This window comes from Stegostoma tigrinum, chromosome 19, assembly GCF_030684315.1.
Source record: "Stegostoma tigrinum isolate sSteTig4 chromosome 19, sSteTig4.hap1, whole genome shotgun sequence".
Taxonomy (NCBI): Eukaryota; Metazoa; Chordata; class Chondrichthyes; order Orectolobiformes; family Stegostomatidae; genus Stegostoma; species Stegostoma tigrinum.
In genome coordinates, this window is record NC_081372.1 from 11,053,416 (window position 1) to 11,076,000 (window position 22,585).

The following is a 22,585-nucleotide window of genomic DNA, read 5'->3' on the forward strand; positions in this document are numbered from 1 at the left end:
ACATTCAACTCTTGGAGGAAATGAACAACAGGGATTAGGGAAGTGGCAGATAATTTAAACCAATATTTTGCATTGGTTTCCATGGAGGGCAGCACTAAAAACATCCCAAAAGAGAACAGATAAGCAACCAGAGGAAAGGACATGTAACAGTCTCTTATGAGGGACAAATTATTTGATAAAACATTGGGACCAAAGACAGGCAAGTCGCCTTGACCTGATGATCTGCATTTAAAGGGTGTAAAAGAAGTAGCTGCAGAGTTACTGCAGACATTGGGCAAAATATTCCACAACTCACTGGATTTCAGGAGGGTCCCAACAGATGTCCCCTAATCAAGAAGGGGAGGAGACAGAAAGCAGCAAACCGTAGGCCAGTTGGCCTAACATCTGTCTTTGGGAATGTAAGTGTATTAAGGAATAAATGTCAGCACATTTAGAAAAGCTTAATGCAATCAGAATCAAATGCTGCCTCCACCACTCTCTCAGGAAACACATTCGAAATCCTAACTACTCTGAGTAAAGAGGTTTTGCCTCATCTCACTCATAGCTCTCCTGCCGACAATCTTGACTTTGTGACCTCCTAATTACTGACGTACCAACTAGTGAAAACAGCATATCCTTCTTTATCCGGTCAAAATTGTTCATTACTTTGAACACTTCATTAAGGTCACCTCTTAACCTTCTCTGCTCAAAGGAGAATATGTCCAATTCTCAAATCTTTCCTTGTATCATTCTAGTAAATCTCATTTTCAATCACTCCAGAGGTTTAATATCCTTCCTTAAATAAGGTGTCCAGCACTGAACACAATACTCCAACAAAAACAAATCACTGGAAAAGCTCAGCAGGTCTGACAGCAGCTGTCGAAAGAAATCAGTGAAATATTCAGGTCCAGTGACCCTTCTCAAATACTCCAAATGTGGTCTGAATAATGATTTGTAAAGGTGTAGCATCACTTCCTTGTTTTAATACTCTATGCCTCTATATATAAACCCAAGGATGCCATTAGCCTTCTTAACTATTTCAACTTGCCTGGCCACCTTGAGAGAATTATGCATTTGAACCCCAAGGACTCTCTGCTCCTGTTCTCCCCTCAAGGTTGTACCATTGATCCTATAGAGTCTCTCCATGTTTCTTCTACCAATATGCATTACCTCACATTTCCCTGCATTGAAATTGATCAGCTAGGTGTCTGCTCATTTGGTCAACTTGTCAGTATCCCTCTAAAGTCACTCAGCATCATCCTTACAATTCACTATTCTCCTCCCAGCTGAGTATCATTTGCAAACTTAGAGATTTTTCCCGCAGCACCCATCTCAAAATCATTTATATAAAATCAGAAAAAGCAAGAGTCCTAATATCAATCCCCCGGGAACAACATTCTTAGCTTGTCTCCAACCTGAGAAACGCGCATCTATACCTACATTCTGTTTCCTATCTCATAGCCAACATCTAATCCATGCTGCCAAGCATCCAATCCCAACCATTTCTAAGTTGCTAACCACCTTACTAGGTGGCACCGTATCAAATGCTTTCTGAAAGTCCAAAGTATACAACATCCACACCACTACATTCATCCACTACCTGTGTCACTTCAAAGAACTCAATTACGCATGTCACACATGATCTACCCTTGACAAGGCCATGTTGACTAGCTAGTATTAAATATACACTTGGAGAAAAATAGGTTATATTATCCTGTTTTATGGCCTTCATCAGTTTTCCCTCTATTAATGTCAAGCTCACAGGTCTGTAGATAATTGGGTTAACCTTTGCCTCTTTCTTAGCAATCTTCCAGTCCTTTGGTTTGTTTATTTACTCTTGGGACATGGGCTATCGTTGATAGCCAGCAATTACTGCCTAATCCTAGGATAGTGGAACCTGGAAGGCAACTTACAGGTGGTGGCATTTCCATATGTTCTTGTCTTTCTAGATGGGAGTGGTTACAGGCCCCGTTGCAAGGGCCTTGGTGAGTTACTGTACCAGTGGTACTAATCTTGCGTTCGGACAGGCCTGGGAAATTTCTGTTAACAGCCCCCTATTTGTTTCCTTACCTCTTCCAGCAATCTAGGATGTACCCCATTAGAGCTGGTGAATTCTCTACCTGGAGTGCTGCTAACCTCCGCTCCTATTTCATACGCTTCCAGTTAGTTACCCAGGAAGAGTTAGAGAGCATCAACCATTCTCTTCCCCACCAAAACCTTCCTCCAATCCCCTGTGCTTCCAGAAACCCCAAGGACCTGATATCCCCTCCTCCTACCCCAAACCCCACAGGCAACCCCCTTGCGCACTGGCACCAGTGGGATCACTTGCCGAGACCCTACTTTCCCATCAGTGGTGCCATCCCCAATCCCTGGAACAACTGCTACTCAAACCTCGCAATTACTTAGAGTATTTATCTTTTCACACAGACTATCAAAGTGTCTGGCTTGGCTGCTGAGTGTGTAAATCTCAGAATAATGTCCTAGATCGCAGTTAAAGGGGACCGTGGTTTGGCCTCCACCGACGATCCTGCATGATGGGCAGGGGATAGGTGGTGGTTGTGGCACTGGGGAGGGGTGGAATGGTGTTGATTCCAGCTGTCAAATTCAACAGTGATTACCAGGCCTCAGAACATCCACACTGCTAGGCGCTCACCTGTGAGTTTGGTGTAAGCGGACATGTCATCGATTGCTTCAGACATTTTATAAAGCTTCCCATCTGTGCCACTTATCTCGATGTATGGATCTGCCAGCACCATCGCTTCTGTGATCCTGAGGGATAAAATATTTTCAGACATGTGTTGGCTATGGGAATCCAATAGCCTAATTGGTCCACTCAATGCCAGGGGTGGAAACAGACTGTAGCCCAGGATTGATCACTGGTCTGTACAGAGTTTGGACAACTGGTCAGACACAGCCCCAACTATATCTTATTGGTCTCAGTATCCCTAAGATGGGATGGAAGAGGAGAATCAAAGGAAGATACAAAGTCAGCCTGAGTTCACAATCCTGATCAACACATCAAGAGAATTCTGCTGAAATTACTACTTTTGTCATTTATATAAGCGATTTGGATGAGAATTTAGGAGTCATAGCTAGTAAGTTTGCAGATAACACCAAAATTGGTGGCACAGCAGATAGAGAAGGTGGTTATGCAAGATTACAAACAGACCTTGATCAATTGAGTCAGTGGGCTGGGATTGGGAGATGGAGTTTAATTTGGATAAATGTAAGGTAATGCATTCTGGTAACACAAACAAGGACAGGACTAATACAAATAATTGTGGGCCCTGGACAGTGTTGTAAAAGTGAGACCCCCTAAGGGGTTCAGGTACATTATTTTTGAAGTTTGCACCACACGTAGACAGACAGTCATTAAGAATGTACCAAGCATTAATGATCTGAGCAACGAAGGCAACGAGTATAGGAGTTGGGATGTCACGTTGCAAAGTTTACAAGATACTTGGATAAGTACATGAATAGGAAAAGGGGAGGGTTGGGAAGGATATAGGTCAAGAGCAGGCAGGTGGGACCAGTTTAGTTTGGCAACATGGTTGGTGAGGGCTGTATGAAATCGAAGGATCTGTTTCCATGCTGTATAAATCTACAACTATGTGAAATGTGAAGAGTGTTTGGGAGAGCACCTTGGATCCAGTGACCATAACTCTCTTAGTTTTAACACAATTACAGAAGAAGATAGGGCAGGTCCACAGGTTAATGTGCTGAACCGGAGCAGAACTGTTAGGCAGGATCTAACAGAAATCACTTGGCTGAATCTGTCTGACGGAAAAGGAACAACTGGGAAATGGGAGATTTTAAAGGTATGTCCCTGTTAAAGTGAAGGGAAAAGCTGGCAGGCTTAGGGATCCCTGGCTGATGAGGGATATTGAGGCTCAGGTCAGGGAAAGGGAGAAGGTATGAGCTGTTGGGCTCAAGTGAATCCCTAGATGACTATACAAAGTGTAGTAGCACACTCAAAAAAGAAAATCAGATGGGCAGAAGGAGGCTATGAGATGGATCTGGCAGATAAGGTTAAAGATAATCCTAAGAGGTTCTATAGCTTTATTAGGAGTAAGAGGGTGGCTAGGGAGACAAAAGGTCCCCTTAAAGATCAATGAGGCCATCTCTGTGTGGAGCGACAGGAGATGGGGGAGATTTTAATGAATGTTTCTCCTAATATTACTGTAGGAGGCTGGGGAAGAGATTGCAGAGGCCCTTGCAGAGACTTTTACTTCACCTTTAGCCACCGAAGTAGTTCTGGTAGACTTGAAGGTGGCTAATGTTGTTCCATTGTTTAGGAAAGGTAGCCAAGACAAGCCAGGGAACTACAGGCCAGTGAGTCTGACATCAGCGGAAGGCAGGTTATCAGAGAGGATACTGAGGGACAGGATCAACCAATGCTTGGATAGTCAAGGTCTGATTAAGGATAGTCAGCATAGATTTGTGCGCAGCAAGTCAAATCTGTCAAATCTGATGGAATTTTTCAAAGAGGTAACCACGAGGATAGATAAGGGTAAGGCAGTGAATGTTATCTATATGGACTTTAGTTAGGCCTTTGATAAGGTACTGCACAGCAGGTTAGTCATGAAGATTAGGTCACATGGGATCCAGGGAGAGCTAGCTGATTGCTTCCTACTATTGAGCCAATTTTGAATCCAAAGGGTGATGGTTAAAGGTTGCTTCTTGGACTGAAGGCCTGTGACTAGTGGTGTGCCACAAGGGGTCGGTGCTGGACTTTTGTTATTTGTTATTGACATAAATAACCTGGATGGGAATGTACAAGGCATGATTAGTAAGTTTGCAGATGGTACAAAATTAGGAGATATCGTTGAAAGCAAGGAAAGTTATCAAAAATTAGAGGGATTCGATCAGATGGGGAAAAAAGTGGGCTGAGGATTTAGCAACTGCAATTCAATGCAGATAAGTGAGAGGTGTTGCACTTTGGAAAGTCAAACCAAGGTAAGTGGTAAGGTCCTGAGGATGCTGTGGAACAGAGTGACCTAGGAGTTCAAGTACATGGCTCATTGAAAGCAGTGTCACAGGTAGACAGGGTGGTGAAGAAGGCATTTAGTATGCTGACCTCCATCAGTTGAGACATTGAGCATAGGAATCGGATGTTACATTACAGTTGTATACATCGCTGGTGAGGCCACACTTGGAGTATTGTGTACAGTTTTGGTCACTATGTTATAGGAAAGTTAAACTGAAAAGTATGCAAAAGAGGATTTACAAGGATGTTGCCAGGACAAATATGCCCGAGTTTTAGGGAGAGGTTGGCCAGGATAGAGCTTTATTCTTTGGAACGTAGGGGAATGAGGAGTGACTTTATTGACATGTATAAAATCATGAGGAGCATAGATAGGATGAATGCATATATTCTTTTTCCCAGGGATTGGGAATTGAAAACTACAGGACATAGGTTTAAGGTATAAAGGGAAAGATTTAAGAAAGACCTGAGGGTAACTTCTTCATCCAGAGGGTGCATGCATGGAATAGGCCACCAGAGAAAATGGTCGAGGCAGGTACAATGTCAACATTTAAAAACGTTTGGATAGGTACATGGATGGGAAGGGTTTAGAGGAATATGGACCAAATGCAGACAATTGGAACTAGCTGAGTGGGCACCATGGTCAGCATGGACCAGTTTGGCCAAAGGGTCTGCTTCCAGGCTGTATTATTCTATGACTCATTAGCCATTAGCAAGGGCCACACAGACTTGACGTGGAGGTTTCTTGGGAAGTGGTGATCAGATGTTGACTCTCACCATCATGCATTCACACACATGATCTCAGGTGATAGAGGACTGCTGAAAGCATGGACTCATATTTTAGCACTAGTTCCTTCAGGAGAAAAGAACAACTTTAAGCCAAAATGAAAGAAAAAAAACAACCTAAGAGATGTCCCAGAGAGAGACAATTAGTGTAATTATACTCACATGCACTCAATAATGTTACAGACTCTGTGCTGATAGGCTCTGCGATGTAACGTGTTACGTGTGTGAAACATGTTGTACAGGTCTTCAGCTTCCTGAAAGGGAAAACATAATAAACTCTTGTTCATCAGAGTGCATTAGCATTAAAATCCTTGGACAGATATGCTAGAGGAGAATCTGACATTGGGTAATTCAGCTAAAATATCAGTGTGTATTTAATGATACCAGATCGAACCTTATTTACAGATGAAGACAAATGCAGAGAAGGGGACCATTTATCTATTGATTTTACAGGGAGGCAGTTGCATCGCGGTAATGTCACTTTGTCTGTCATCTGGAACCCCAGTAAATTGTCTAGGCACTTGGGTTAAAATCCCACGTAGCAGGTCGTGAAATTTGAATTTAAATTATAAAAATATGGAATTTAAAGCTAAATACTTAAAACTTTACATAAACTTATTGAGTTCACTCATATCCCTTTGTGTAGGAATTCTGCCATCGTACCCTGGTGTGGTCTATATATGTCTTCAGATCAACAACAATCTGATTGACTCTTAAGTGACCTCTGAAATAGCCTGGCAAAACACAAAGATTAAAGAACACAGATGGGCAACAAATGCCAGCAACACCTGCATCCCTTGAAATGAATAAAATAAAAAACTATCACAAATTCTACTTGTTCCTAATGATGAATGGAGAGTTTTCATTTCTATCTCAGAGCCCCTTCCACATGTTGAATGACAAGAACCTCAACCCTCATTGGCCTTTTACCTACCCAATACCTAGCCCTTTCTCCTACTCCAATCAATCAAAACTAATCTTCTGGATTCAGAGACAGTAGGAACTGCAGACGCTGGAGAATCTGAGATAACAAGGTGTAGAACTGGATGAACACAGCAGGCCAAGCAGCATCATTAGAGCAGGAAAGCTGAGATTTCCAACCTACGCCCTTCTTCAGAAATGGGAAGGGTCTGAAGAAGGGTCTAGGCCTAAAATGACAGCTTTCCATCTCCTATGATGCTGCTTGGCCCGCTGTGTTCATCCAGTTCTACACCTTGTTATCTCTAATCATCTGGATTTATCTTCACAGCATTTAAAAATGAAAGACATTTCCATTAAAATAATCTCATTTTTCCCTACAATCACCATTACATGCCAGTATTGGGTTTACATAAAAAGTAACTATATTTGGTGCAAGGTGCAGAGTGAAAACAGGCAAGAAACTTGCCTCTATATAGTCTCTTTAAAAAAAGACTTAAAGCATCCAAAAGGCTAAAAGCGACATCATGCAGTGATCTGGAAATATTAGGACAGGCGACTAAAAGCTCGGCTTTTAAGAAGCATATTGAAAACAGAAGAGGTGGAGAGATTTAGGGAAGCAATTTGAAAATTCAGGATCTAGGTAGCTGAAAACATGGCCATTAAGTTGGAACAATAAAACAAGACAGGACAGACTTGAACCTTAGCTACTGATTAAGATAATTACAGAAGGTGGAGTCGTTTATCCCATACATCACAATTTAAAGGTTAAAGAAATGGGGAGAGGTGAGCCCATAGAGAGATTTGAAAACAAGAATAAGAATTTTAAAGTTAGCTTGTTGCTGGATCGGAAGTCAAGGAAGGTTAGTGAGTTTGGTGATAATGGGTGGAGCAAACAGTGTGTTAAGTCAGAATTCTCAGGAAATAAAGTCAGCAGTTTAAAGATTGGCAAGAAAAAAAACTATTTACCAGATTTCATCATTTGATAATATAGTGTTTAAAATAAAGCATTTTAGGACTTGCAATCAGATGTTTCTCTTGTCATCAATACATATCAGAACATACATCAAATTGGCCTACAAACAACTACAAAAGGTTCTAAATCCATTCTCTTCAGGCACCTATACCCACTATAGATAAAATGGGGCAGATTAATCTAAAATCTCATATTGAGATTAATTTGGCTCATATTCTATCTGCAGTATCAGCTCACTATAACCTTTTGGACATCAACCTTTTCCTAATCTATTGCTTAATCAATACTCTGCCATCTGTTTTACCTACTAAGTACACAACTGCACACTTATCTACATTATATTGCACCTGCCATGTATTTTGCAACTCACTCAAACTTGTCTAAATCACGCTGAGGCCTCGTGACGTCCTTCTTACCACTCTGTCTCCCACCCAGATTGATGTTGTCAACAAACTCAGAGGTATTACATTTGAACCCCTTATCAAAATATGTGAATAGATAAGCAGCAATCCATGCAGTATCCTACTTTTCACCACTTTCCACTTAGTATCAATCCTTTATCTCTACGTACAAACACATTCCTACCCTCAATTAGATCAGAATCACAATGGATCCAAGGTACCCTAAAAGTAAAGGAAGCTGACGTATAATAGCACCAAGTCACAAACCATTATTGGACACATATTACCTACCTAACAGCATTGTGGGAGTAGCTTCAACACTTGACTGCTGTGGTTCAAGGGAGGAATGCCATGTTTATGAAAGGCACCTAGAACCCATCCTGGGAACTGTACCCATAACAACAGAAAGATCTTGAATAAATATATGCTTCCGAGGTTGTAAATCACTAATTATGGCCCACAACTGCCGACATTGCACATTTCTATGATGGGCCTCATCTTCCAACAGGTTCTAAGAACAGGTTTAACCTCTTCTTTAAGGGTTTCTGAAGATCCAAATACACAACATATAATGGATTTTGGAGAACCAGTATATTAGTTACCTCATCAAAAAACTCCACAAGGTTTGTCAAACACGAATTCCCATGCATAAATCAATGCTGACTTTGTGTAATTTTTAAAAAAGTATTCTGTTACTTATCCAGCATTACTTCCTATGAATAATAAAAACAGAAATCGCTGGAAAAGCTCAGCAGGTCTGACAGCATGTGTGAAGAAAAAACAGAATTAACACTTCAGATCTGGTGAACATTCCTCAGGATGGTTTTTATTTATTTCCTATGAGTGTTAGGTTAGCCAGTTAGTAGTGCTTAATTTACTCCCTCCCTACATTTTTAAACAATGGAGTTACTTCTGCCATTCTCCAACCTAGCAGAACTGAGTTTTGAGTTAACTAACGTTTAAAGACCACAGGGCTACTGAGAGAGGAGAGGAGCGCAAGCAAGGAACGCGAGCGAGCAAGAAGCTGAAGTCATTATTCTCGGAAAAAGACTCACCTGCTCAAAAGGGTAAACTCTAGGGTAACCTCAGCCCGTGTGGGAATTGAACCCACACTCTTGGTGTCACTCTACATTGCAAACCAGCCATCAGGCCAAATGAGCTAGCCGATTCCCAAGTTAACTAATGTTTGAACTGGTGCCGGTCAGCCAGTGAAGTACAGATTTTGATTTGAAATCACCATGAAATAGGTTTTACCTTATCTCGAGTGCAAATACACTTCATTTTGTGAACTTGACAAACTCGTGCAAACTTGAGGAAGCGTACAAAGTCAAAGTTGTTCTGGATTCCTAGATGATGACAGTCCCTTCAGAAACAATGTAGGAACATACATACAATTAGAACAGAAAATTGCTAAAAAGGTAGAATTCAAATATACTCACAACATTACACTTTGGGAATAAGGACTTACAGCTCTGCAGCAGTATCAAACTTGCGCTAGGCCACACTTGAAATATTATGTACACTTCTGGTCTCCACACTACCAAAAGGATATGGAAGACTTGGGAGAGGGTACCGAATAGGTTCACCAGGGCGTTGTCTGGGTCGGAGGGTTTTAGCAAGAAGGAGAAATTGGGCAAACTCGTTTTGGTTTCATTTGAACATCAGAGGCCGAAGGGCAACCGGATAGGAGTTTACAAATTTATGAACTTAATGGACAGAATGGAAAATTCTTCTTCCCAAGAGTAAAATTGTCAGATATATGTGGCATAGGTTTAAGGTAAGAGCAGGTAGGTTTAAAGGAAACGTGAGATGAAAGTTTATTATACAGAGTTTGTAGTAAATGCCTGGAATGTACTGCCAGAGGAGGTGGTAGAAGCAGGTACCATAGGAGCATTTAAGAGGCATCTTGATAGATACATGACTAGGCAGAAAATAGGGGGATACAGAGGAAGTAGCAATAGAAAGATGTCTTTTATCAACGCAAGCTCAGTGTGCCGAAGGGCTTATTCCTGTGCTGTACTGCTGTTCTTAATAGATTAAGCTTAGGAAGAAACTAGTCATTTAACACATGTAGAAGTTGAACAATTCTCTTTCAAAAACCAACGTTTACAAAATTCCCTGTTAATTAAAAATCATATTTTTACTTCTGTTACATTGGGATGTGCATGAAAAGAGTTCACCTTTAGGCTAAAGCAGGTCTTGAAAAATACAAGGATAATTACATGTAGGATAGTAACTAAATCGTATGTGGAACAGACCTGTACTTATATGTTAGTTCTTCTGAGGGCCAAGCATAAAGAAACGAGCATGCACATGCAGGAACAGTGTCGCAGCTGGCAGATGTCAATGAGATAACAAGGTGTGGAGCTGGATGAACACAACAGGCCAAGCAGCATCAGAGGAGCAGGAAAGCTGACGTTTCGGGCATAGACCCTTCATCAGAAATGGCAGATGTCATTAGGCTGTCTGCAAATGCACAGTGGGGATTATGCCATTTGGACAAGGAGAAGGGTCAGCTCAGCTCTGCCCTTTGGTCACTGATTGGTTACAGAACTGGCACTCCCCATTGGTCCTCCAGCCAAGCTCTCTTCAATCACCAGGCCACATTGAGGAGAGGGGGGCAAAGTCAAAGTCAGAGTTTACAGGCATAGCCTTAGAGCCAAATCCAAAAACAAACATCCTCCACCTTCAATCCAAAATGGATTGCAAATCAAGAAAGGAGCCCATCACATCTGAGGGTAAAGTGAGATGGGCAGTAAATGCTGGCCCAAACAGTGGTACCTGCATCACATACAGAAATTAAAAAAAAACACACTATCATGGGATGGGAGGATGAGATCTTGCTGATGTTCAGATTCTAAAAATAGACATTTTACCACATGATGCGGAGATGAGGCTCAGTTTCCAATGTACCCTCAGCGTACTGACCTCTCATCCCCAGTTACCCCACCCCAATGTCCCAGCTTCGTGACGTCAGGGCACGTGTCGATGCTGACCCCTCCTGCAGCTGGTTGACTTGATGAGCCTCATCTGGAAGTGTGACAGCCAATTTGGCATAATCTTCACTTAATTCATAAGAGGTGCCATTAGGCATTCATAAACCAAAGTCACAGTTGGATTACTATATTACTGTATAAACAATCTGGCTAGCTAAAAGCTCAGACTTCATGATAAGACATCCTCAGTATTTAACTAATTATTAATGTAATAATCCAACTCTTTTGACAATAGAAAGGGGGGGGGGGGGGGGAAGAAAAAACTGCACAAAGATAATGATAGCACTGGCAAAGTTTGAGATCATTAGATAAGAACATGGGAATCTAATGGGTGAAGATTTAGCTATCTTCATTTTCTTCAACAATATTTCTTGTGGTGGAATTTTTAAACAGAAAATATTCTAATCCCTTACTCATGAAATTTAAGGTATGATTTAATGATTTAGATCTCAATGCTTCAAAATGATTTTTTAAAAATAATATTCTGAGATAATCAGCTGTAACATCAAATATCTGAATTGCCCGCTTGAATTGAGGCTTCACCATTCTTTTTAAACTATTTTAAGTGTAATAGTATACTTGACCACTTGAAGTGTATTGCAGACTAATTTATTATAATAAAGTTGCAAAGAGTTATTAAATCATCTCATTTAGCCTGCTGTACACAAAACAGCCTGAACACTTCATAAAATTGTAAATAAACTTCCAATTAGAGGAAAGTGCATCCTCGTTTCATTTCCATATGGTTTACATCTAATAATATTCCATCTGTTTGATTTCACAATTCAGGAATTGTCATTTAGATTGAAAATTTTTAATCTTCTTATTTTGTAATTAAATAAAGATGAGAGCAAGTGGTTAGCTAGGGAAAATGTCGAGCATGCTAGGACCGCAAAGAAAGATGTTCACTGAGTGAACGCTGCCAAAGTTTGAATATGACTACTTTCGAACTGGCTTTGTGAAGCATGTGGACATTACACGAAGACAGGACAAGGACATTTTGAACAGTCGTAGGCAGAGATTTTGCACTTAGAAGAAGATCATAACTGAATAAAGACAAAATATTGCAGATGCTGCACATGTGAAATCAGAAGAACACAGCTGGACAAACTTAGTCAGTCTGGCAACATCTGTGAGAAGAGAAACAGAGTTCATGTTCTGAATCCAAGTGCACTCTTCATCTGCTCCAGATGGAATGCCACTGAAATTACTGAATGAGCAATTCTGGTCGACCTGCTGTAGGGAAGATGTTGTTAAACTTGAGAAGGTGCAGGAAAAATTTACATGGATATTGCCACGATTTGAGGATTGAGCTATAGGGAGAGGTTGAAAAAGCTGGAGACTAAGGGGTGACATTGCACAGGTTTATAAAATCATGAGGGGCATGGACAGGGTATATAAGCTATGTCTTTTTTGTGGGGGAGGAGAGTCCAAAACCAGACGCTTTAGGTTTAAGTTGAGAAAGGAAAAATTTAAAAGTAACTTAAGGGGTAACTTTTTCACAGAGAGTGATGGAGGTGGGTACAATGACTGCCTTTCAAGGCACCTGGATGGGTATATGAATAGGAAGGACTAATGGATTTAGGCTAAATGCTTACAAAACAGGACTAGGTCAGTTCAGGAGGTCTGGTGGGTGTGGATGAGTTGGACCAAAGGGTCTGTTTCCGTGCTCTAGGACTCTAATGGCTCTAAGTGAAAAACAATGAGAAAGCAAAACTGAGAACTGGTCGTCATGATTCAATCTTCATTCATTCCAGGTGACTGGTGAGCTTCTAAACAAAGATGATTATTCGTGAAAGAGAAGAATGATTAAGGCTAGTTAGCCTAACATCAGTGTTGGTAAAACTACGAAAAAATCAGGAGGTTCAAAATAAACTTTTTTTTTTAAAATCAGGAAAGATGAAAATTAAGCAAAGATGCAGCATGGTTTTGTTAAAGCAAGATCATGTGTGACTCACTTGATTGACCCCTTTGATGAGGTAACAAAAGGTTGTGTGTAAGGTGTTGCAGTTTTGGACTTTGACACTCAAAAGCAGATGAAAGTCCACGAAATTAAGGTGGAAGTGATGGTACATACTTGGTGAACAGTGACAAGCAGAGAGAGTCAGGTGTCCATGTAAACAAAATCGCTAAAATGATGCAGATACAGATGAACAAACAAAATAAAGACTGACGGAATTTCTGCTATTGTACCTAAAGGACTAAAATCATTAGGGGAAGCTTTGCCACAAACATACGGTGACCTGGCTAGACTTCATCTAGAGCGCATCATACAGTTCTGGCTTCAGCAAACATCTACCTCATGTACAACTATTTTTAAATGAGGCGCCAGTGGATAACCAGTTCCTATGGTAACAGTGTATCAGCAGAAACAACAATTTCAGGAGCAGGAGGAATAAAACGGTATTAATGTTGAAACCTGTTCTTTAAACTAAGTATTAGCGCCAAATCTGCCACACTTGTATTCAGTCACCTTTGAATCTTCTGTGAAGCTGCATGCATTAAATGAATATCCATCACCAAATCATCAGATAGACAAAGAGATCAGGCTTACCTGGCAAAGTAATCCCACTTATCAACGTCAATTCCATTTCTCTTGTTGGCGACAATTTCATACAGAAAGCCCTTCTCTCTGGGCCGGCCTTTGTATGGCCACTGACAAGACAAGATATCACGGTTAGATTTTTTAAAAATGCACTTCAGAGGACAGAATAAATATCAAGAACTATCTTTTAGACTCTTCCTTTCAATTCTTTCTATCTCCACATCACGAGAAACAACTGCAGGTGAAGCGAGATATCTCGGCTAATAGGCTGACCTTTACCATGTCGCATCAGGATGCGGTGCAGTTTATTTTAAAATCAGCTAATAAAGCTCCTGCTCCATTTCACTGAACCAAGTCAACCACTAATGTTTCTGTTCTCACATTCACTTTTTAAAAAATTTTTGCATAGTCTTGCGTTCGCTACCCATGTCTAATTACCTGGAGGGTCGTTCAGAGTCAACTACGTCACTGACATGTAGACCAGACTGGATAAGTACAGCAGATATCCTTCCCTAAAGAATATTAATGAATCAAATAGGCTTTTATGGCTGCTGTTGTCTTATCCTTTTATTCCAGACTTCTGCTAAGATGAAATTTCACTATTCACCATGGTGGGATTTGAACTCGTATCCCCAGAACATTAGCCTGGGGTTCTGGATGACTAGTTTAGTGACGTTACCACTACGCCACCAAGTCCCCCATCAGTGACTAAGAGTCAGCCACTAGCTCAGTTGGTTCCCTTCACGCCTCAAAGTCAAAATGTTGTGGATTCTAGTCTTACTCCAAGACTTGGGCACAAAAGAAAATCAAGCCCATTGTTCCTGTGTAGTACTGAGTGAGTGCTGCACCGTTTGGCATGCCATCTTTTTATTACTCGTTACAAATTAATTTGAGAAATGTCGGCATGGCTGACTATGCCAGGATTTGTAGCCAATTTTGAATAGCCCTCAAAAATTTAACAATGAATTAAATGGCTTATTAAACTATTTCAGAAGGCAGTTGACCATCATCACTATCATTGAAAGACTAGAATCTCGCATATTCCAGACGAGGGAAGCACAGTGGATTTTCTGCTGAAAAGGACATTAGGGAAACAGTTGCCAAATTGCTACTTCTAGTTTTCTTTATAAATTGAACTGAAATCACTTTCAATTCATCATGATAGGATATGACATATCATTCCCTGGGTTATTGAGGCAATAACAAAAATTACACAACCAAACTTTTTCATTCTAATTACTGATCAGCTAATACAATCTGCAAAAACATAAAAGGTGTAGAAACAGAAGTAATTCATCAGTTTATTGGGGTTTTTAATCCCCTACCATTCAACAAGATCATGGCTGATCTGATAAACCTCAACTCCATTACTTGCCTTCCCCCCCATAAGCCTGGATTCATTTAGATTAGATTCCCCAGTGTGGGAACAGGCCCTTCGGCCCAACAAGTCCACATCGCCCCTTGCGACATCCCAGCCAGAGCCATCCCCCTATAACCCACACACCCCTGAACACTACAGGCAATTTAGCATGGCCAATCCACCTAGCCTGCACATCTTTGGGCTGTGGAAGGAAACCGAAGAACCCGGAGGAAATCCACGCAGACACAGGGAGAATGTGCAAACTCCACACAGACAGTTACCCGAGGCTGGAATTAAACCTGGGTCCCTGGCACTGTAGGCTGCAGTGCTAACCGCTGAGCCACCGTGCCGCCCCAACTTACTGACTGAAAGGTCTGACTGTCTATCTCAATCTTGAATACACGTAATGACTCAGCTTCTACAGCAGTTTATGGTAAAGATTTCCACAGACTTACCACACTCAAAAAAAAATCCTCCACATCTCAGTTTTAAATTGCCAGCCCTTTACTCTCAATCATGCCCTTCAGTCCTAGACTATCCCACAAGAGGAAGCAACATCTGCATATTTACCTTGTTACAGGCTTCCTGAAAACCTTGTGTGTTTCAATAACGTCTCCTCTCCACTGAGGCCAAATCCAATCTACTCAACCTCTCCTCATAAGAAAATCCCTCCATATTCTGAATCAACCTGGTGAACTTTCTCTGAGCTGTATCTTTAAATAAGGGGCCTAAAAACTGTTCATAGTATTCCAGGTAAGGTGTGATTAGCGTCTTGTGTAATTTCTGCAAGACTCCTCTTTTTTTAATATTCCATTCTCTGTGAAATAAAGGCCAACATTCCATATGTCTTCCCTACCACGTGTTAAACTTGAATACTTTTTTGTTTAATCATGTACCAAGACTCCCCCTCCTCCATCCCTCTGTACTGCAGCCTTCTGTGATCTAACACCACTTAAATAATATTCAACTCTTCTATTCTTCTTGTTAATGTGCGTAACTTCACATTTTCAGCGCAGAACTGGAATTTAGCCTACAGTATTCCAATTCTACATTGCTCAGTTCCTTGAGCTTTCTTCCAGGTTTTTGCACCTCTATTTTAAATAAAGTTGCTAACATCATGACTGGACATTTAAAAAACCATATTTCAATTTATAATTTTGAACGCTGCTAATTCAGACATACCATCCCTCATCCCTTTCCGTTGGTTCAATGGGGTTACTTACCTCGAAGGACTTCATAGTGCAGGCCTCTCCATTGCTCCTCGTCTCAGTTAATGGACCTCTGATCTGTTCTTTGATAAATACAAGATCTTCAGGGAACATTAAACCATGATTTTTCAGAACAGTTTTCAAGCCATTTTTTTCGATCAGGTGCTCAAACATAGTCAAGGAAGCATCCTCGTGCTAGATGCAAGCAAAAAATTTTGGTTCAGCGTGCTATGCAGGTGGACAACAGTTAAAAATCAAACAGTGCTCACACCCCAAAATTGGAGCACAGATATTTACACTCAAGCCTCCCAACTTCAGACGCAAATGCCTTGTGAGCTCCCAACTAGATGGCCATAAATACAAGATATTTGTTAATAAGTCCATCAGGGAAGTCAGAAGAATATCAATAAGTTGATAGGTTGACAGAAAGTAGAGCTCACTACAATATGTAATAGTTCAGGTGAACAGTAGAATGAATACAAGGGTAGGCTGGCAGATCTAGAAGAAAAGGACAGGAGAAGATTGTAACGCTGACACAAAGCAATTGGGCAGAAAATCTACTGTTTAAAGTGCAGAAGGTGGTTACCAAATGTTTTATAATGCTGAATATTTGCCAATTTTAGGAAAGAATAAAGAATGCCATGGATACCAACAGCCAAACAGTTAAATTATTATTTCTGCATACAATGTGATGAAAAGGTGAGTGAATATATATTATCATTATTTGAAATTTGAATTAAAAAAGGAGTCAGGCATATTTAGGTCAGTTCTGTGACTGTTTTTTGAGAAAAGATCATAAAGGCCATTTGTAACAGCAGCCTAAACACAAAATTACAAGGCACATGACTTCAGCGATCTGCAAAGCAGACACCTGTGGTGATAACAGGTAAAAAAGTTTATACAGTTGGGTTTATGACAGACAGAGTAAGCACTTTGAAGCAATTAGTTTAGCTTTAATTTCAGAATAATGTGTTCAAAGTCAGGAGAAGAATCTGGAATTCAATTTAAACTGCAGAATAGTTTCTGCTAGCAAGAGAACAACGTTTCTTTTTTCCAAATCAGTTCGGAGGAACCAGTCACTTCAGATGTGGTTCATAGTCTGTGAAGCTTCCATGCCAAGCGTTTGTATAAAAATCTGCAAGTTGTTAGAACTGAGAAAGTGTAGACATCAGACTGAACAAGAGGTTTGTGCCAATGAACTCGGAAAGGAATCCTAAAATTTTCTCAAAACAGTTGATATAAAAAGGAACACCCAGTTAAGTAATGATTTAAAAGTTGACACACAAATGACATTTCTCCATGACCGAATGTCTGTAACAGATAGTCTAAGGAAGGTTTGTTTTCATTTTCTTGTTAACATAACAATTGACATTGGAGATACCACCACAGTTAATGTAACAATGAAGCTGAGTTCACTGCAGCATTTCTTGCAATGTTCAATACTCCCAAGATTCTATAAAAAGCATTACCGTCCATATTACATCTTTTCGAGTAAGAGGGATAAATTTTCCATCAAACAGGTGAGAAAATGGCCCATGACCTGGAAGAATGAAAGGTAAGATGTTAAATCTATCGTATCAGTGGTATTTAATACTCTCCAAATAATTAAGTCACTCATCTTTACAATTCTTACAGACCTTTCCAAGGCCATATTTCATGTAAAAATAAGTAGTGCCCAAAATCACGCACAGTACACCAACCAAGACCTAAGCAGAGATTAGTAAACATTCCACTTAACTTAGTGTCGTAGTAATCAAAGCCCCTACTTACAAAGTCAAGTATCCACATCATCAGAGATAATAGGAACTGCAGATGCTGGAGAATCCAAGATAATAAAATGGGAGGCTGGAGGAACACAGCAGGCCAAGCAGCCTCTCTGAAGAAGGGTCTAGGCCCGAAACGTCAGCTTTTGTGCTCCTGAGATGCTGCTTGGCTTGCTGTGTTCATCCAGCCTCACATTTTGTTATCCACATCATCAGCAGTAGCTCAGTAACACACAAGTCACAAGGTTATGGCCACTCCAAGACATGAACATAAAAATGCGGTGCAAGACTGAAGAAATACTAAGTCCTTGATAATAAAATGTGAGGCTGGATGAACACAGCAGGCCAAGCAGCATCTCAGGAGCACAAAAGCTGACGTTTCGGGCCTAGACCCTTCATCAGAGAGGGGGATGGGGGGAGGGAACTGGAATAAATAGGGAGAGAGGGGGAGGCGGACCGAAGATGGAGAGCAAAGAAGATAGGTGGAGAGGGTGTAGGTGGGGAGGTAGGGAGGGGATAGGTCAGTCCAGGGAAGACGGACAGGTCAAGGAGGTGGGATGAGGTTAGTAGGTAGCTGGGGGTGCGGCTGGGGGTGGGAGGAAGGGATGGGTGAGAGGAAGAACCGGTTAAGGAGGCAGAGACAGGATGGACTGGTTTTGGGATGCAGTGGGTGGGGGGGGGGGGAAGAGCTGGGCTGGTTGTGTGGTGCAGTGGGGGGAGGGGATGAACTGGGCTGGTTTAGGGATGCAGTGGGGGAAGGGGAGATTTTGAAACTGGTGAAGTCCACATTGATACCATATGGCTGCAGGGTTCCCAGGCGGAATATGAGTTGCTGTTCCTGCAACCTTCGGGTGGCATCATTGTGGCAGTGCAGGAGGCCCATGATGGACATGTCATCAAGAGAATGGGAGGGGGAGTGGAAATGGTTTGCGACTGGGAGGTGCAGTTGTTTGTTGCGAACTGAGCGGAGGTGTTCTGCAAAGCGGTCCCCAAGCCTCCGGAGGCTTGGGGACCGCTTTGCAGAACACCTCCGCTCAGTTCGCAACAAACAACTGCACCTCCCAGTCGCAAACCATTTCCACTCCCCCTCCCATTCTCTTGATGACATGTCCATCATGGGCCTCCTGCACTGCCACAATGATGCCACCCGAAGGTTGCAGGAACAGCAACTCATATTCCGCCTGGGAACCCTGCAGCCATATGGTATCAATGTGGACTTCACCAGTTTCAAAATCTCCCCTTCCCCCACTGCATCCCTAAACCAGCCCAGTTCATCCCCTCCCCCCACTGCACCACACAACCAGCCCAGCTCTTCCCCCCCACCCACTGCATCCCAAAACCAGTCCAACCTGTCTCTGCCTCCCTAACCGGTTCTTCCTCTCACCCATCCCTTCCTCCCACCCCCAGCCGCACCCCCAGCTACCTACTAACCTCATCCCACCTCCTTGACCTGTCCGTCTTCCCTGGACTGACCTATCCCCTCCCTACCTCCCCACCTACACCCTCTCCACCTATCTTCTTTGCTCTCCATCTTCGGTCCGCCTCCCCCTCTCTCCCTATTTATTCCAGTTCCCTCCCCCCATCCCCCTCTCTGATGAAGGGTCTAGGCCCGAAACATCAGCTTTTGTGCTCCTGAGATGCTGCTTGGCCTGCTGTGTTCATCCAGCCTCACATTTTATTATCTTGGAATCTCCAGCATCTGCAGTTCCCATTATCTCAAATACTAAGTCCTTAACTGCTTTACTAACTCCGTCAAAAAGGTTTCACTTAGATCAAGCGTTCCAAAGTGGGGATCTCCCTCACTGTTTCTAATACTTCCAAGTTTCCTATCAACTTCGAGATGAAATTACTGCTCTATTATGTTTACATTTCTCCTAAATCGCCTATTTTTTAGCTTGCAGCCATTCTTACTACTTTAAGTCCACAGGAAAAAAAAGCAAGCAATGAGAAAAAAAATCTTTTCTGTTCCTCAACTAAAACCAAACCAAAGCCAGTCTTTGCAATCTCTGATACCTCATCCCTCTGTGGGACTGGAATATTACCAATGGATGTTATCCAATTTTACTAAGCCTCAACCTTTTCTCACAAGTAGCACCCCTCCCTTCCAATGTAGGCCGTGTCGCCCCTCTCAACCCTGTAGAATGTCTCGCGCCCACTCAGTCTTTTCTGTGGCATACCAAGATGGCTAGGCTATATTTAGAACTGATTTCCGTGACTGCAGAAAAAACAGTCTATCCTCTAGCAATCAAATAACCTTCACAGCCTGTGTATCACTCCTAATCTAACTGGTGGGCCACACTTAAAACCATATTGACATTTAACCCATCTTAACCATGCCAAGCCAAAAGACATCCAGATGCCCTTTCTAATCCCATCTTCCTGCACACGGGCCACAGGCCTGCAGCTTGCGGAGCGCAAGGTGCAGATCCAGGTACTTTTTAAAAAGAATCTAGAGTCTCTGCCTCCGCACCAACTCAGGCAGCAAATTCTAGACACCTACCATCCTCTGCATAAAAAAAAGTGAATGTTCTCTGCACTCTCTCCAGAACAATTACATCCTTTCTGTGATGTGGTGACTAGAACTTCCACTGTAGCTACAGGATAATTCTGAAAATAAAAATGGTATTCACAAACATGCATCTTTGTCCATACACTGTTCCAATGCCAGTGTAATCTCAAGGGCAGAAACTCTGCTTCATGCAGTTGGCGATACTTCCTGAAAAAGTGTATATTTACAGAGGACCATGTTTCCACTTGGGGCCAGCTGCGACAGTTAACAGTTGTCAAACTTTTTTTTAAAAAATGTGACCTATAGCTGTTTAACTGTGCCAGGAGGGGTCGGCCTAGCTCAGTTGGCTCTACGGCTGGTTTGTGATTCAATAGCATGGGTTCAAGTCCGACACTGACTGAGGATTACCATGAAGGAACCTCCTTCACAAACCCTCAGGTTAAACCACTACTAATCCTCTCTCCCTAATGACAGAACAGCCCTATGGTCTGATTATGATTATGACGACTTTACCCTTGTTTAACTGTTTAAACTCTAAGTCTCTAAAAACAGCAATCTGCACACCAAATATTTACTGTAAAGACAATGCCATTTTATTTTTTCTGAAGAAGGGTCTCGACCCGAAACGCCAGCTTTCCTGATCCTCTGACGCTGTCTGGCCTGCTGTGTTCCTCCACCTTGTTATCTCAGATTCCAGCATCGGCAGTTCCAACTACCTCTGAGTGCCTTTTTATTTTTGGGCTTCTAAATACACAGATGGTTGCAAGTTTTGAAAGCAAGGAATTTTTGATACCTATTGTGTTAGCGAGTTTTGAGAAGATTTGTAGCTCAGGTTGGGTTTCTGGATGTGAGTTTGCTCACTGAGCTGGAAGGTTAGTTTTTAGACGTTTTGTCACCATACTAGGTAACATCATCAGTGAGCCTCCGACGAAGCACTGGTGTTATGTCCCGCTTTCTATTTATCGGTTTAGGTTCCCTTGGACTGGTGATGTCATTTCCTGCGTTGGTGATGTCATTTCCTGTTCTTTTTCTCGGGGGATGGTAGATTGGCTCCAAATCAATGTGTTTGTTGATGGAGCTACATTGAAGCCACATTGATTTGGAGCCCATCTACCATCCCCCGAGAAAAAGAACAGGAAATGACAGATAAATAGAAAGCGGGACATTACACCAGCACTTCATTGGAGGCTCACTGATGATGTTACCTAGAATGGTGACGAAACGTCTGGGAACAAACCTTCAAGCTCAGCGAGCAAACTCACATCCACATTAGCATTAATTTAGCTCTGTAACTCCACAGCAGGCAATTGACCAGGTTTTCTCAACCCAATTTTTTTGTTTCTCATTCTTCTATTCAATCCCTTCTGTCATTCTCACAAATCTGTCAGCCACAGTTCTGCTGTCTGAGAGTTAGGATAACTCACTCCAAGTTCTGTTTGCGTCGTAGAAGCAGGTCACACGTCCTCAAAGACTATGGTGAAACTTCGTGAGCCAGTCACAATAATCCCAGGTTCCTGCTAGCTTCCTCCTCTTTGCCAAGTAAAGAAGTAATTTCATTTTGAAACAATTCGTGAATATTGTTTCAACTGTTGGTAACACGTCAGCACAACAATATTCTTTTCAAAATTCTGCTTTGCCCTCTAAATGAATGCCCTCCCTAAACTGTTTCAGCACAAATTGTTTCATGTTTTATATTGTTTCACTGTCTCATCTCCTTTCTCCTCTCTTTTTAATGGCTGACATGACTGTCAAAGTCTTTTTGCTTCCTACCTGCAGCAAAAGTGAATTTCCTATCTCTATTTCTTAGTTTTAGGAAACGGAGCAGCACATGTACCACATCACTGCTGGTTTCTCTCTCACTGCGGTTTTACACAGCCATGATCAGAAATTGCCATGTGCCCCATTTCAGGTCAAAGCTCAACATGTTTTTAAATTTGCCACTCCAGACCACTTTTGCAGAGAGAGTTCTTTTAAAGATAAACTCTTTCCAGTCGAAGAAAACTCCTCTCACACATTGCCAAATCTCTCCCTTCCCACATTATCACAGTCCCCCTTTTTGATAATCCATTATCAGCCTATATCCACTGAATTAGTGATTTGCATTTTATAGAACACATTTACCATTAAAAACCAACAAGCTAATTCACAGGAGTGACAAGA

General features: G+C 41.7%; 1 protein-coding gene across 2 annotated transcripts in view; it reads right to left on the reverse strand.

The window, feature by feature from the left end:
- The window catches only part of samhd1 (SAM domain and HD domain 1), a 68,893-nt gene that overhangs the window by 22,849 nt on the left and 23,459 nt on the right, over positions 1 to 22,585 (reverse strand). For both annotated transcript variants that reach the window (XM_048550210.2, XM_048550209.2), the window contains exons 6-11: positions 17,623 to 17,693; positions 16,169 to 16,348; positions 13,595 to 13,695; positions 9,299 to 9,407; positions 5,912 to 6,003; positions 2,633 to 2,748 (exon numbers count right to left, since the gene is read on the reverse strand). In XM_048550210.2, coding sequence (XP_048406167.1) covers positions 2,633 to 2,748; positions 5,912 to 6,003; positions 9,299 to 9,407; positions 13,595 to 13,695; positions 16,169 to 16,348; positions 17,623 to 17,693 — 669 coding nt within the window. The remainder of the gene's footprint in view (positions 1 to 2,632; positions 2,749 to 5,911; positions 6,004 to 9,298; positions 9,408 to 13,594; positions 13,696 to 16,168; positions 16,349 to 17,622; positions 17,694 to 22,585) is intronic.